At 39.5% G+C, this 16,177-nt stretch overlaps 1 protein-coding gene across 14 annotated transcripts in view; it reads right to left on the minus strand.

The window, feature by feature from the left end:
* Positions 1-16,177, minus strand: part of abca2 (ATP-binding cassette, sub-family A (ABC1), member 2) — a 239,527-nt gene that overhangs the window by 142,632 nt on the left and 80,718 nt on the right. For 13 of the 14 annotated variants that reach the window (XR_006377943.1, XR_006377941.1, XR_006377942.1 and 10 more), the window contains 5 exons: positions 14,831-15,052; positions 10,012-10,388; positions 8,537-8,696; positions 2,979-3,107; positions 1,532-1,699 (listed from right to left, as the gene is read on the minus strand). Coding sequence is in view for 11 of the 14 variants with exons in the window: in XM_044195602.1 (XP_044051537.1) it covers positions 1,532-1,699; positions 2,979-3,107; positions 8,537-8,696; positions 10,012-10,388; positions 14,831-15,052 (1,056 nt within the window). In the remaining 3 variants the exon portion in view is untranslated. The remainder of the gene's footprint in view (positions 1-1,531; positions 1,700-2,978; positions 3,108-8,536; positions 8,697-10,011; positions 10,389-14,830; positions 15,053-16,177) is intronic. The other variant, XM_044195603.1, reaches the window with a different exon arrangement.

Here is a 16,177-nt window from a genome sequence, read left to right on the forward strand (position 1 = left end):
GACCTTGGCCAATAGTATAGTTTATTTAAGGTATCTGTCACTTTAGATTAATAGACTAATTCTTGATAACGCTGAGACTTGAGACATGAACATTTATTCATACGATGACCTCTGACTAATCATACTGAATGTTCACAATATATTGTTTTGTGTGTGTGTTTTTATGTCACTCTTCCATGGTTCATTTTATGTTGTACATTATGTGGTCATGGTGGTGCATGTCTGTCCAATATCTTAGGAATATTTTATAGTTTTGTAAAGAGAAACAAAAAAGTTGTCTGAATAGCAGTCGGGTCCAGTTACTTTGTGGAGTCTCCGCTAGTCAAGATGACAATAAGAAGTCACAAAGTCACTTCGCCCGGCTGCTGTTTGCTTAGAAATCGTTCCAGCACTTAACTCCCAGTAAAACTATTTCTTACATTTTTGTTTGTGTACAGATTAAACAAATGACATATAACATGTTCAACAAAATTTGGACAGAACCAGGCAAGCTGTTTCCCTTGCTTCCAGTCTTTTTGCTAAGCTAAGCTAACCATGTCCTGACTCCAGCTCTGTACATCTCATTCTTGGCAAGACAGCAACTAAATGAAGCCTAGCATTAATTCAGGCAGAGCACTGAAGTTGCGCTTGTATTGACCGTTTGCAATATGCTTCACAATGATTGGCTCATTCACAGTTGTGTGGCTAGTAACATCCAATCATATCCATTCTGCCACAGATCCCTCCACCACCTCAACCTCCTCCTTATTTAATATTTCCTATTGGTGATTTAACTCAGATTTAATGTTCATGTGGGGAATTTGCTCTCACAGCAGGATCCTCATTGTTGTTGTATTCACAAACTACATCACATCCATCATATCATTTGTTCTCATCCTCATTTTGTCAGTGTCAGTGTTGTCAGTCATGAAAGCTAGTAGTGCATACAAAATCTGAAATATGCATCTATCCCGCTTTGAACAGAATATATGGACAATCTCTGCACCGACCTCATAGTTTTGACCACACGATTCCACCAGTTGTTCCCAACCTTTTTTGTTGTTTTGCCATATCTTCAAGCTCCATCAGACAAGCTCAAGTACCCCCTTCATCAAGATCACCTGTTCCATTTGTGTTCTTTTATATGGTTTTTAAACTGGATGTTGTTTAACATAATTTGTTATATAAAACTGGCTATTGATACAATAATTATCTAATGCCAGACATAGTGAACCAGGAACTGTCAATGTTTAGGCTTGGTCTCTTTTATTAAGTAGGTTTGGTCAAGTTAGCATTTCTACTACTAACACTTGGAGTGTCAGAACTTGATTTTTCAACAATTGTTACATTTCTTTTAACTATTTTAATTTCTCTGCTCTCTTGTTCTCTTACTACTGTTCATGAACACTCTCATGTCCTGTGCCGTTGTTCTGTCTAGCTGGTAGTTTATCTATGCGTTATTGGTCAGTGATGATAAATATACTAAAGATCAACCTCACACCAATTTGTAATCATATTTTTGTTGGGAACCACGGTTCTACACTCTACCAACCTTAGACATGAAGCGAGTCCAGCTGCAGGCAGCGTTGTCTATGGTGTCCAGCTGCTCCAGCAGGGTGGAGATGTTAGGAAGACTGTAGTTTCTCTCCATCAGACCCTGCATCAGTTCACTGTCTGTACCATTCAGCAACTCAGGGTGCTGCTGAAGCTCTGAGGACAGCTGGAGAGAAAGGAGAAAGGATGAATGGAGCCTAATGTGTGTACCATTACTTGAATCAAGTCCAAGTAATATACACAGATTAGCTTAACCCTCTACTACACACATCAGGGCAACGCTGTGCTATAAGGGTAGTAAAACACCAAGGAAAATCTGATAGTTTCAGAATATTTATTAAGTGAAATACATAATATATATTGTTTTTATATAGTATTTGTTCAGCAAGCCCAGTTTTAGTTATTGTAACACATTGTGCAGAAAGTAGGGATGCACAATCCACTTTTTTCATTTTCGATCTGATTCTAATACCTGAATTTGGATATCTGCCGATACAGAGTACCGATTCAATACCTATTAATAAGCTGTATGCCTCACTGTGTGGAAGAGACATAGATATAAATTTACGGAATTGTTATTTATTATTAAAATAATAATTGTGCACCAGCAACTTCGTAAAAAATCTCCAACATTAAAAGGAATTACAATTCAAATGTAAGCCTTTGCAGTAACAAATTGGGCAGGAATAAAAATTCCAGTATTTACCAATACAACTGCATCAAATGAGAACAAAATATAAGCATGCCAGCAGAGCCTTGGAGTTGTGTGATGGCGTACTCCGACCATTGTGGGGCGCTGTAGGATTGTGGCTTGTGACATTTAAATTTCTGTTTGAATATTACTGTGTTGTGGTGGGTATGGTCAGCGCATCAGCACCTTTGAACTGGCACGAAATGCGTTGGTAAGGTTACCACAACACAAATCCAAGATGTTTTCCCTTCTGGTGGGAATAATTTCCCTTCTGGTGTTGAAATGATGGCAGAACATTGTCCAGTCTGCAACTGTCAGAATGTCCCTGTGTCCATTGTGTCATTATGTAATTTCAGTGGATATGTCCATAAAAAACATTCACCAAGACCTTCATTTTACATCACATTACAAGTCCTTCATTGAGCACAATACTATTCTGAAAAGTAGCCACCTGCACAACGTTGCCCTGAGGCAACGAAGAGAAAATCCCTTTAATGTATATATAAAATATCAAATATCATATCAAATATGGTTTATCTTTAGAGGTTCATAAACATGTATATATTTTTATTGTCAAGTTATCTCTATTTAAACATGCAAAAGAGTGAAATTTATCTTCCTTTCAACTCACACCATGCAGTCACTTCACTATCATACCCGCTCCTGCACCTCATTTGATTCTTTACAGACATATCATAAGACATTGTCATGTGTAGGATTGAAAAATAAATGTGGGGGGAGGGGGGGAGTCTACCTGCTGTAACCATACCAGGTGGCTGTGCAGCCGACCCTCCTCCAGAAAAGTCCTGAGCTGGGCAGAGATGTTGAGCCACACCCGGGCGTAGTGTGTCACGTTCCCAACGAATGCAAATGTCTCATTTGCCTAAGTGCAAAAAGTTAACAAAGTTAAAAAATGTTTTTTTCATTAGATTTTGTATGAATTTAGACATTTGTCCATACAGTTTCCACTCCTTTCTTCCTCAACCACCTCCCTCCATCTCTCATCCTCCCACACTCACTGCTCTCTCCACTATTGTCAGCCCACTTGCTAAGATAAGAGATCTACAGAGCTGCTGCCAATAGTCAGTCTGTGCTAAGCCACATCAGTGGATGTTTGTGCTAATGTTGAGGCATAGAGGCCAGCTACATTACATGCTATAGAGTCAGGTTAATCAGGTCACTTCATGTGAATTCAGCATGTTGGATGGTGCACGATTAATGTCTTTTGTGCAGAATAAAAATGATGAAACCATTCCCACAGTTTGCTCCATGGTCTCACATAATTTATGGGAGCTGGGAGTCTCTGGTTTTGGATGCAGCATCTGTTAGTGTAAATGAAACAGCACATGCAGCATTATCAAGAGTAAACTATTAATATCTGGGAATAATAAAAAAAAGAACAAACTATAAAGGACAAAGCTGTTGTTATTCTATATTTATTTCCAAGATGGCGCTGCAGATGGCAGCCTTGGGACTGCGCTCTCTGGTACTTTTTGTGTTTTTGTTTATTTGTTTAGTTTTCTGCTCTCCCTCTTTGGTCACATTCACCAGGGGGGAACTTCTAAACATTGGACTATTCACTGGTCAAACTTTTTTACTGAGTTATAAGTTGGAGGAGCAGCAGCTCTCTGGTCAAAAAGATGGATGAACTGCTTCTCCTCAACAAAGCAAACACAGATGTTACCATATCTGCTGCCCTGTGCTTCACTTGCGCACCTGGCTTGGTGAGCACATCCTGGACACTTCACTACATCTGCCAGGATTCCAACTCCTCTGAGCGGACTGTGTAACGGAGCTATCAGGGCAAAACAAGGGGAGGTGGAATCTGCTTTTACATAAACAAAGGTTGGTGTACAAATGATGCAGTCCTCATTTAGAAACTGTTTTCATAGACTGTAAACCGTTATTAAGTTCTCCTTGTTTTTTTCTGGTAGGTGTTTACATCCCACATCAGGCTTGTGTTAGTGAGGCGTTACAACACCTGGCTGACCAGATAACTAACGTAGAGAAAAACCATCCTGACTCCCTGCTCATCGTTCTTGGGGATGTTAACAGAGCAAACCTCAGCTATGAACTGCCAAAATACAGACGGCACATTAAGTGTCCCACCAGGGATAGAAACATTCTCACTTTGTCCCCCGTTCAGCTTTGGGACTCAAACTCTTGATCACTGTCTGGTTCATCTTCTCCCAACATACAGGCAGAAACTAAAATCTACTAAGCCTGTGGTCAGGACTGTGAGGAGATGGACCAATGAGGCAAAGCTGGAATTACAGGCCTGCTGTGACTGCACTGACTGTGAGTGTTTTTGAGGCTGCAGCCACAGACCTGGATGAACTCTCTGACACTGTGACATCTTAAATCAATTTTTGTGAGGACACGTGTGTGCCGACTAAAACCTTCTGAATATACAACAACAATAAACCCTGGCTTACATCAAAATTCAGGCAGCTTCGTCAGGCCAAGGAGGAGGCCTACAGAAGTGGGGACAGAGTCATGTATAACCAGAAACATGCTGATGAAGGAGATCAGGGTAGCCAAGAGGAGCTACACTGACAAGTTGAAAAACAGGTTTTCAGCCAACGAGTCTGTGTCAGTGTAGAGAGGCCCACAAGAAATAACCAGCTACAGGAAACCATCCCCCCACACTCCATCCTCACCAACTGGCTGACAACCTGAATGTGTTTTACTGTAGGTTTGACATGCCCACATTCACATACCTCACCGTCTCCAACATCAAACAACCACCTACACCCTCTGCCACCCCCTCACCCCTCCCCATTGACCCCCCCCCATCTGCATTCAGGATCTGCAAAGAGGATGTGTGTCAGCTCTTTCAGAGACAGAAGATCAGGAAGGCACCAGGACCAGACAGCGTTTCACCTGCCTGAAAGTTTGTGCTGACCAGCTGGCCCCCATCACCCACACAGATCACTGGAGCTATGTGAAGTCCCCTCCTGCTTCAAACGCTCCACAATCATCCCGGTCCCCAAAAAACCCTCCATCACAGGATTAAATGACTACAGGCCTGTCAGCCTGACGTCTGTAGTCATGAAGTCCTTTGAAAGACTGGTGTTGACCCACTCTGCTCTTCTCCCTCTACACCAGCGACTGCACCTCAGGAGACTCTTCTGTTAAACTCGTGAAGTTTGCAGACGACACAATGGTCATTGACCTCACCCAGGACAGTGATGAGTCTGCATTCAGACGAGAGGTTGAACAGTTAACCCTCTGGTGCGGTTAGAACAACCAACCAGAACTATCGGGAGCAATCAATTCTTGAATTATCTGCAACTCAAATCAGTTGTTTTATCCAAAATCAACAATAGAACCATCAATCTTCACCTTCCTTCCGCATTAGCAGATTTAGTTAATATATCCTCCCCGAAAAAATTACTTTGCAAAATATACAAAATTATAACTAATTCAAATAAAACCATAACTTTACCAACAATCAAATGGGAAGAAGACCTTTCAATTGCTCCTGATACCGACTTCTGGACTCAAATATGTAAAAATATCTATTCCATGACTAAAAATACCAACCTTCAGCTCATACAGTATAAGACTCTTCATAGAACACACTACACTGGGGAAAGGCTGTCTAAAGTGGGATTCACATCAGAAATTTGCTCACACTGCTCACATTGTCCGGACACATATATCTACGCTACATGGCACTGCCCACCCATTAAACACTTTTGAAAAGACGTCACTGAATCCCTATCCCGCCTCCTGGGCTGCCGCATCCCATTATTCCCCTTACTCTGTCTACTGGGTGATCTATCAACTCTCAATCAGGAAATAACAAACAAAAGGATGCTCCTCGTAGCCTTAGCCATCGCCTAGAAAACTATCTTCTTGAACTGGAAATCCCAAAACACTATTCACATAACGCATTGGAAAAATTTGCTCACAGACTACATCTCCCTAGAATATTTTTCACCTCATTACAACTGTATATCGGAACCACAACACTCCAGATCAGACCTAATTCAACTATTACAAATCTGACACACTCATCCTAATTAATTATGTAGTCATTTATTATTATACATATTTATACAAGGTTTTAGTAATATTATAAGTATTTTCTTTATCATTATTATTATTGGCATTATTGTTATTATTAATATTATCAATATCATAGAAACAATGAACAGTAATAAGATGATGTTGATGGGATGATAGTTTGCTTGATATAAGGACGGTAACGGTATAATGAATTTCTTTAATAATTAAAAAAAATTTAATATATATATTTAAAATATATAAATATAACTAAATCAAATCTACACCTAACATATACCACACATGATTTTAATGCACCATATCCTTCTTTTAATGCACCACCTCAGCTTAGGCATTCATACAAATAGTAATTGTACTGTGAATGAGAAGGAGGAAAAACAAAAAAACAAAAAAAAACATGCACACTGACACAGAAGCTAGGAGAGGTGTGGTATGTGTTAGGTATGTGTCATTATTTCATTATTATTATTACTATTGTCATATTATCATTATTATTATCATTATCGTTATTATTATTATTACTGTTGTTATTATTATTGATATTTGCAAAATATTATCATCATCGCCATATTTAGTATTACTATTGTTATTATTATTATTACTGTTATTACTGTTACTATTATTATTGATATAAATGTTATTATTATTATTATTATTATTATTATTATTATTATTATTGATATTACTATTGCCGTCAACACAAAATATTATCATCACCATTTTTAGTATTAGTATCATTACTGTTATTGTTATTATTATCAATGTTATCTATTATTATTATTGATATTACTATTGCCGTCAGTACAACTTATTATCAAAACCATCTTTAGTATTACCATCATTATTATTATTACTGTTATTATTACTGATATTACTGTTGCGTCATCACAAAATATTATCATTATTATTATACATGCTATTACTATTTAAATACTTCAACTATTACTCTTTACCTTCTGCTTCAGAAGCTGCTGATCCAGTTCTACTCTGCAATAATCCAGTCTGTTCTCTGCACATCCATCACTGTCTGGTTTGGATTGGCCACCAAACAGGACAGGTACAGACTACAACGGACAGTCAGGAGTGCAGAAAAGATCATCAGTGCCGACCTGCCCTCCTTTCAGGACTTATACATGTCCAGAGTCAGGAAACGAGCAGGAAACATCGTACCCTGGTCACAACCTGTTTTTCCCCTCTGGTAGGGGCTACTAAGTACTGTAGGCCAAACAACCAGACACAAGAACAGTTTCTACCCACAGGCCATCACTCTGATGAACACTTAACACCAGACACAGAGTGTCAGAGTGTGACACAAACATCCACTATAGCTGTAAATATATCTCATTGTTTATATAAATATTATCACTTTTTAAATCTATGCACGCTGTACATACTGTATATACTGCCATTTCCACCTACCTCATGTACATAAAGCAACCTGTTACATTATCATATTTATTTCAACACCATTTGCACTCTGCACCATTGCACTTATTGTCTTACAGTTTACAAATGTTACTGTCTATACTTTTTTGTATAAAAAAAAGAAAAAGACTACTTGCGGGGCTAGTTGGTGAATTACTGAAGGTGGTGACTGCTAACAACAATAAGTTCACAGTTGATTCAAGAGACAGTTTTGTACGATCAACGCCTGTCTAAGAATTGTGTGTAAACCAGGTCTCTGTTGTGGAGCAGTTTATACTCCAACACAGCAGGAGTATATAAAAGTGAATGGTAACACACAGTTAATAGGCTACAGTAGCTTCCTCCATTTTTAAATACCTGATTCTACGCTCCCTCAAAGGTCAGCACTTGCTATTGGTCCACAGCGCAAATTTGTGGGTCAAAGTTCACCAAAGTGGAAACATTTCCTGAATATATTTTGGCCCCCTGAGTTAATCCACTGATTGCAGCAATTCCATTATAATAGATTTTGTCACAAAATTATACTGTTTTAAATGCTGGTGTGACCAGAGCTTTAACCTTTTCATCAAATGAATGCTTATGTTGCTCTGTGTTTGCTGGATGTGTGAATATGCAACTGTTTGTTAAACCTTTCATCATATCAACTTTAAAAGGTGATAACATTTCAGTGCTGTGATTAAAGATTCCTTCCCTGCCCCCAAGTGGAGCTCCCCAACAAAACCTATTGCAGCTTTAACCATAGCTTTGGAATTCTTCAGCATGGAACACAGTTAAAGAGCTTTGTCAGTGAAAATAATGTGAACAACTCCACTCATACACCTACACCACAACACCAAGACAGTGCCGTCTACTTGCCTTCTGAATCACTTTATCCACCTGGGAGCCAATGGGGGCGTAGAGGATCTTGGGATTTGTAGTCATCAAGTGAACCAGCAGGCCCAGATTCCTCTGTTCTTTGCTAGTGAATCCCAAAGAACTCATATTGCCCTGCTTCAAAGCCTCCGGCTCAATGATCCTGCAACAAGAGGTTAAAGGTTAAAGGCCATTAAATTTACTGCCAAGTCACAATACTTGGGAATTTGATATGCAGTTTACATCTGTCACAAGTTGCTGAAATGAATAAAAATGAAACAAAAGAATTCTCTCCACACCTAACAAGCAGAGCTGCAATTATGTATTATCTGACAATTATCTGAAATTCTCTTATGAGTTTCTCAATTAACGTTTAAACATTGAATGCAAATGTGATACAAACACAAAAGAAAGTGAGCACTTCATGGTCTTGCACCGACACAAAACCTTTGGTGAGACTGCTTTAAGTTTCTATGCTCCGAGCTGTTGGAACATTCTGCCTGAGGATCAGAGAGCAGAGAGAAGTGTTTATCTTTAAATGGAAACTTCAAACCTACCTCTTTAGCCTGGCTTTTCATTCGAATGTTTTATGGCCATTATTTATTTTATTTAATATATTTTATTGTATTCATGTTCTAAAATGTTTTTACTACCTTTTATCTATTTTATTTGTTATTGCCTTTTATCTATTTTAATGTTTGTATTTATTGTGTGTGTTAAACATTTGTACTGTCTTATTATCAGCTTGCCAGTCATCTCTAAAGCACTTGAACTGACCTGTATGAAAGGTGCGATACAAATAAAGTTTGATTGATTGATTAAGTTCATATGGCTAACACAGCAAACAGTTGCCTATTTTCACATCCAGCAGACACAGAGCAACATTAGCATTCATTTGGAGTCTAATATTCACTCCCGTTTTAGCTCTGGTTTGGTCTCTACTAACTCCTGAAAACAATATCTGGCTCTTTACCTGCTACATGCTCCCCTATCTTCACTAGCTAGTCTCTAACTGTGTCTGTCTGCTGTTTAGTGGTGAGCAAGTAGCATACAGTCGATTGTAACAGCTTTTTCAATTAAAACATCTTCTTGCTGCTACTGTTAACCAAATGTAAAGCTGCGTGCTGTAAAACCAAAACAAAACACTAAGAGTCTAAAATGACAATTCTCAGTCACACATTGTGCTTTGACCCATAGTTCATATAAAAATATTGATTAAAGCAGCTTTAAAATCGAATGCTTGTGTTTTTTTGTCCCTTTGTCCCTTTTTAGCACTGTTGCAGGTCTCAGCAGTTAATAAGGTGAGTATGATTTTATTCTTATGGATAGGAATGATGGTCAAAATGACAAAAATATGGAATCATCCTTTTTAAATTGTGTTTAGTTCATTTTCTCCACAACAACATGAGAAAAATGTTCTTCACATGGACATAGCTATCATCTTGTCATTTTTGGATCACCTCTTTTGTCTCACCCACCTGTTGTTCCCACACAGAATCGGCTGCAATCCGGCCCACAGTTGTACAAATGCTGAAAACTGAGAATGAGGGTTCTCTGCTTCCTCCTTCCCTTTCCCTCCTCCTGCTCCTTCACCTCCCTCTGCTCCTTCCTCCACCTCCTCTCTAGGGATGTCAGTCGTGTTGGGGCCCCAGGTGGTGCCGTTAAGGGGCCAGGTCATGTTTATGGGGGAGGCTGGAGTTCGACCAGTGCAGGCTCCTTTGGGCAGCAGACGGGCCAGGTCAGAGAGCAGGTCCACGTCCTTGAGAAGCCTCTCTACATTGGCCAGGTCCTTAAACAAGGCCCCAAGGTGGGACTGAGAGAGAGGAACCAAAGAGTTGGGCTGCTCCAGATGAAGCTGGTGGGATCAGGGTGGTGGAAGAGAGTAAGAGAGGATGGAGGAAGACAGAGCGACTGAACAAAATGAAAGTTTATTACTAGTTTACTTTTAAATTACCTTTAAATTCTTGCTGTTCTGGCATAAAAAAACATGGAATTGTCCTACGTAGGACTCATCTGCTGTGTATTTTAACAGGCAATAGGCTTAGCTGATAGGACTACACAGATTTAGTTGCTTTTGTTTATGCCAAGAAAAGAGCCTCAAAAGTAACAAAAATAAAAGGAAGTTAGCTTAGCTGAGCTGGATTAGAGCCCAACATTGTCATGGTGACACCAGGTCTCTCTTCCTCTAAAGCCTCCCTCTCCCTCTCCAACTTCACTGACTCTTTTCCTTCCCCTTGGTCCTGTATTAATATAACTTTCCAGACGTCACTCTTATATCAACTACTTTCCCTCTCCAATGTTCCAATATTGATTCTAATTTTCTTTTTCTAATTGTTTACATGGGTTATAGAAATGTATTATTTTCATACTTCCTTCTTTGTTTAATTGTAACTCTTGTACTATCATTTGTTGTCTATATTTACTCCTTGATAAATATTGCACACCCTCCACCATTTCCTCTGGTTCTATCTTTGCATATGCTAGAATATCATTTAATAATAAACTCTAGAGCTGGTTTGAGCCATGTTTCCTGTATGCATATAACATCTGGTTTTGTTTTTAATGTATTGATATATCTTTTAAACTCTTGTCCATTTGTGATCAGGCTTCTAGCATTCTACTGAAGTATAAACATTATGGTATCATTTGAGGACTTTCCTCTGAGGTCCCTTCTCCTTGACTAAGTTCTGCATGTATTTTCTTCCAAAATAAGTTTTTCATGTTCAAGAACTTTGCTGCTGCCTTCACTATAATTTTGATTGTTTCTGTTTTAGTCTTTGCTCGCTCTGAGCAGTTGATAACAGGCTAGAAACAGAACTAGTTTGTGAGTCCTGTTTAGTAGTTATGTGACAATCCTAGCCCTATACTTGCTTCCTTACTTTGTCAATAATGGAAGAAGAAATGAGAGCACAAGCCAATCTTCACTGCTTCTACATAAGTTACTCTCCATTCTGTTCTTACTTATTGAATTTCAACCGCCTGTTTCCTCATTATACATCCTCCATAGGCTGCGGTATGATTTCCTCCGCAGTTGCAACATTTTACTGTACTATTGCTCCCACACTCTCCATAAGCATGCTCTCCTCCACATCTTCCACATCTCTGCTTTCCCTTGCACATACTAGCAGTGTGGCCATACCTCTGACATTTATAGCATCTGAGGAGAGGAGGGACATATGCTCTTACATTAAAGCTCATGTATCCAACCATCACCTTTCCAGGAAGAACTTTATCTTTGAATTCCAACAATACTGATGGACTTTCCCACTGTTCTTAAATACCTGCAGACATCTAATTCCTGTTATCGTTCCTCCTTTAAGCATTTTTTTTTTTCAGTTCTTCCAGGTTTTCGCCTAGGGGAATTCCTGATATCACTCCCCTGACTCTGCTTCTCTCACCAATTATTCTTCTTTCTGCTATTTCTTTCTTACATGCGGTTTGTAGTTTAAGTGCCTTATTTCTCTGTTCAGCATTTTTGCACTTCACCAACAAGCTGCCATGGCTTAACACCTTAGCCATTTTGATATCCCCTATTGCTTTCCTCAATCCATTTGTTAAGGCAATCAGGCTTACAGACAATATTTCATATCTTGCTTTAAATTTAAGAATGATCTTAAACTCTTCCATCATTTGTTTTTTTTAAGTACATCATGTTTTTCCTCTTCTTTGAGTGCCTGTGTCTTCCACCTCTCCTTTTACTCGCAACTGTTGTTCACTCAAGATCCATATCATCATCCTCAGAAAATCCACCACTACTACTTGGCATTTTGATCCAGTCACAATCCAGATTATGCCAAAACCGACTTCAAAAACTCCCACTCCCAGGTCCGTTAGGTCACTCTTAGGTGCAAGATTTAAGCTTGAATCCAAACCCTGGATTCATACTGGACGAGCTGTCACCGGAGCGCAGGAAGCCCCGATGACGTCATCATGCCTATAAACTCACAGCACACCGGTCAAACCCCGTCTTTCCATTGTAATTCTGGTTACTACAGAAGGCGCTCAACCTTGAACTTTAATTTCTCCTAGGAAGGTCGTATATAAAGAAGATTGTATATAAAGATGGACAACATGACAGCTCCCCAAAGGTGAAGCTAAAACATATCGCCCCCTGGTGGCTGGATGCAGGATATGTCATAAACCCCAGCCCCTACATGTTAGCGGATGTGGTTTCATGTCATGATTGACAGCTGAGCTCTGCTTGCGATTGAGCCGGCTGGGTGTATGGGTGAGACCTTGATACTGCAGCTCCAACTCTGATCACTATTGCGCAGACTTTGGCTCAAAATGATGTTAAAAGGGCAAGATGGCTGCTCCCGTATCCAGGATATTTTGGCTTCATTTTTGTACAGTGTGAGGAAGCGAAGACACATTGTTCATCTTTATATACAGTCTACAGTCTTAACTTGATGGACAAGCAACAGACTGTGTTATGTTTGCTGAAACACTTTTTGGATCCTGATTGTTATATTCCACATAACGATCTTTGCCTGCAGAAGGAAGATACAGATTTACTGTTTTCTTCACGGAGAGACTGCTTCCCTCAGCTGCCGCCTGAAGTAACAGTTTCGCCATTGAACCCGCCAAAAGCGCGGGCCCCAGCTACGTCAGCATCCAAGCCTGAGAGGACTCCGCCTGATAATCCAAACGGACTGACGCATTAAATCGCTATCAAGAGCCATCTCAAGTAAGAGGCTTGTGTCTGGGCAGAGATATATTTGTATAACTGTGTGTTATTTCATCCAATCTTCATTTCTTGTGAATTGTGCTTTGCATTATTGTGGAATGTAACGGACTGCTGTATCCTGTTTCTGATGTGTGTTTGGTGCCTCCATGACACACCGCTGGGCTGTTTACTTGTGTTAGTTTTTAGCCACTGTGGAAGCTAATAGCTGTTGAATGTAAGTTCGCTGCCGGGTTCCTGTGTGATAAAGGGACAACTATTGTGTCTTACCACAGCATTTGAGGTCCCTTGTACTTTACTCTGTGTGCTTTTCTTTCTCTCTCCTCATCACTAACCCACACGCATTTGCATACATAAACACACCTATACACATATCTCAAACAATCCAGATTGCGTGGTAGCATAACTAGTTAAACTCCACGCCATCTTGAGGACAAATAGAGCATGTCCTCCATTTTGGCTCTCCACTTTGAGTTTTGCGGGTCTGCCCGCCATTTTGGATCTGTGCGTGACATCTACCCACATGGTCACGTCTGCTATCTTCCTCGCTCCCCACCTCTCTATTGTCCGACACACACAGAGCCGTGCACATTCACTTACATACACACACACGTGTGCGCACACACCAACACACGTTACATGCTTGCTAATTGTTGTATGTTTATCAGTGCTAAAGTAAAAAAACAACTCTATTATACCTTTTAAAGAGCAGTAACCTGTGGTTATTTTGTGTATGTGTTGCAATAACAGCTGAGACTGTTTTTCACGTTCGGTTATTTGTCCCTAATCCCAGGGTGATGCCCAGTAATTATGAATCAATATGAATAATTTTATTAATATTTATAAATATCTTTGACATTTTTCTAATAACCAAACCTGCCCTACCTGAATCCCAACACCAGTCATAGTGTTCCACCCATTCTGTTACCTCCTTGAGTTCTGCTTACTTGGACTGCTGTCTTGTGTCCAACCCTTAGCCCGTTCATTTGATCATCTATTCTGCTCATTGCTCTCTAGTGGACAAACTATGTAATGGAGACACTATTTTCTAAATGACCCCAAAACATATATTTTTTTTGTTACTTATTAGCCAATATATACTGTACATTGATACCAATATATCTGTGATCTCAGCTGAAAATATCGGCCCAGCTCATGTATTGGTCAGGATGTAAGATGGATCACATTAGACAGTACTTCTGGAAAGCATCAAATTATATGTGGCATGTGGACTCATATTAAAAATTTTTGGTGTGTGTATAAATTAGTATATTAATGCTTCTCACAGAAAGTTATTTGGCTGAATGCCTGCAAAGCAAGGAGTGGCTCTGCAGTTATTGGAAGCCATTTTATTTTATAGAAGCATTAGAAGTGCGAGTTAGCTGTGTCAAACTTGTGCACCCTACTTTTACATAAAAGATGTGCACATCATGATATCTTGCTCCCACTTGATGAAAAAATATAATTTTTCAGACTTTGGAGCTCCAGAATACACAAAGATTTGTCATGTAAAATAAAATTAAAATTAGGAATGGAGAAAAACATCCAATACAATGTATTTTTCTTTGTAGCTGATGAAAGCAGTGGATCTATTGCAAATGTTTCTGCTGTACCTTCTCAGTGACACTCTGTGTGTTGATCTGCTCTCTCAGCTCGTGGCTCATCTGCCTGAAGCGCTCTGACCTTTGACCCTCCCCTCCACTGCACACTGCGCTGCAATAGGCCTGCAGCACCGATCGGTGCCTTTCAGGCACCAACAGGATCTTACTGAGCTCACTGGTCCCGCCCTCCTCACAGGTGAGGACCTCCAGCATAGCTCCAGTAAGGAGGACCCCCTGTGGAAGACAGAATCAGTTAATTTGATGATGACAACGTATAAAGGTCCTGTCACTCTAATGCCTGCTTATTATCATTGTCCCTAATTATGATAAAACCAAATGGTAAACACATTCGGTAATTTGAGATCAGAGTTCAGATTAGTTCATAGTTTTAATCAGTGTAATAACCTACATACTCAAGATTTCAATGCACAGCCACAGAAGATATTAAACAACTATTTTCAAAGTAAATGGTGTGTATGCCTTTGTAGGTGGGGTATGCTCAAAATAAATTAGTTCAGACGACATGTTGTCCAGCCACGTCGGAAGGCAAAAGTCGAAGGCAGTGTGAAAAGCCTGCTGTCACAGAGAGGGGCAAGACACGAACAACTGTTTAAATGCGGGGGATAAAGGAGCATATTTTTAGACAGTCTCTCCTTGAAAACATTCAGTGTTGTGCCTGTTGTACACACAAAAAATGATAGAAATAGTTGTGTGAAGAATACAAAGAGAGTTTGAGAGAGAAGTTCACCCCCTGTCTACTTTCACTTTACGCAGCTGGTCAAGTTTTTTTTCGCTACGCGATCCTTCAACTGGTATAAAATGACGTGTAAAAAAAACAAGTACAATCTGTTTAAAAATCATTCAAATAAATACCTCATTATACCAGAGGCAGTGCGAAGCAGCAGAGCAACCTTGTGGGTGTTTTTACATTTCACATTAAAATCAATCAATCAAATCAATGTGTATCCATGATCCTGTAGTTAAAACAATCCCGTTAATTAATTCAGTACCAGTTAATATAGCCTACACTTCCAAACCCTGCATAACCAACTACATTATCACTTGGCAAAACTCAATATGCTTACAGTGAAGCAGGCATGCACTCACACGCTACAAATATGGAGTCTGTGTAGCAGGTAAAAAAAAACCCTGCTCCACCCCGCTTACGTGTCACATCCGTGCCCCATGTATTTCGGCCGTAAGAAAAGTTCAGCTGCAGACAACAAAAAGGTCACCAGAGGGTATATTGAAAAGAGCAAATTTTTAAAAGTGGTTCACATATTTTTCCATAAAAGGTTCGAAAAGATGTGAAATAACCTAAACATGTTTCAAATATAGAATTAATTATTTAATTTTTGC

This window comes from Siniperca chuatsi, linkage group LG5 (genome assembly GCF_020085105.1).
Source record: "Siniperca chuatsi isolate FFG_IHB_CAS linkage group LG5, ASM2008510v1, whole genome shotgun sequence".
In the NCBI taxonomy this organism is placed as follows: Eukaryota; Metazoa; Chordata; class Actinopteri; order Centrarchiformes; family Sinipercidae; genus Siniperca; species Siniperca chuatsi.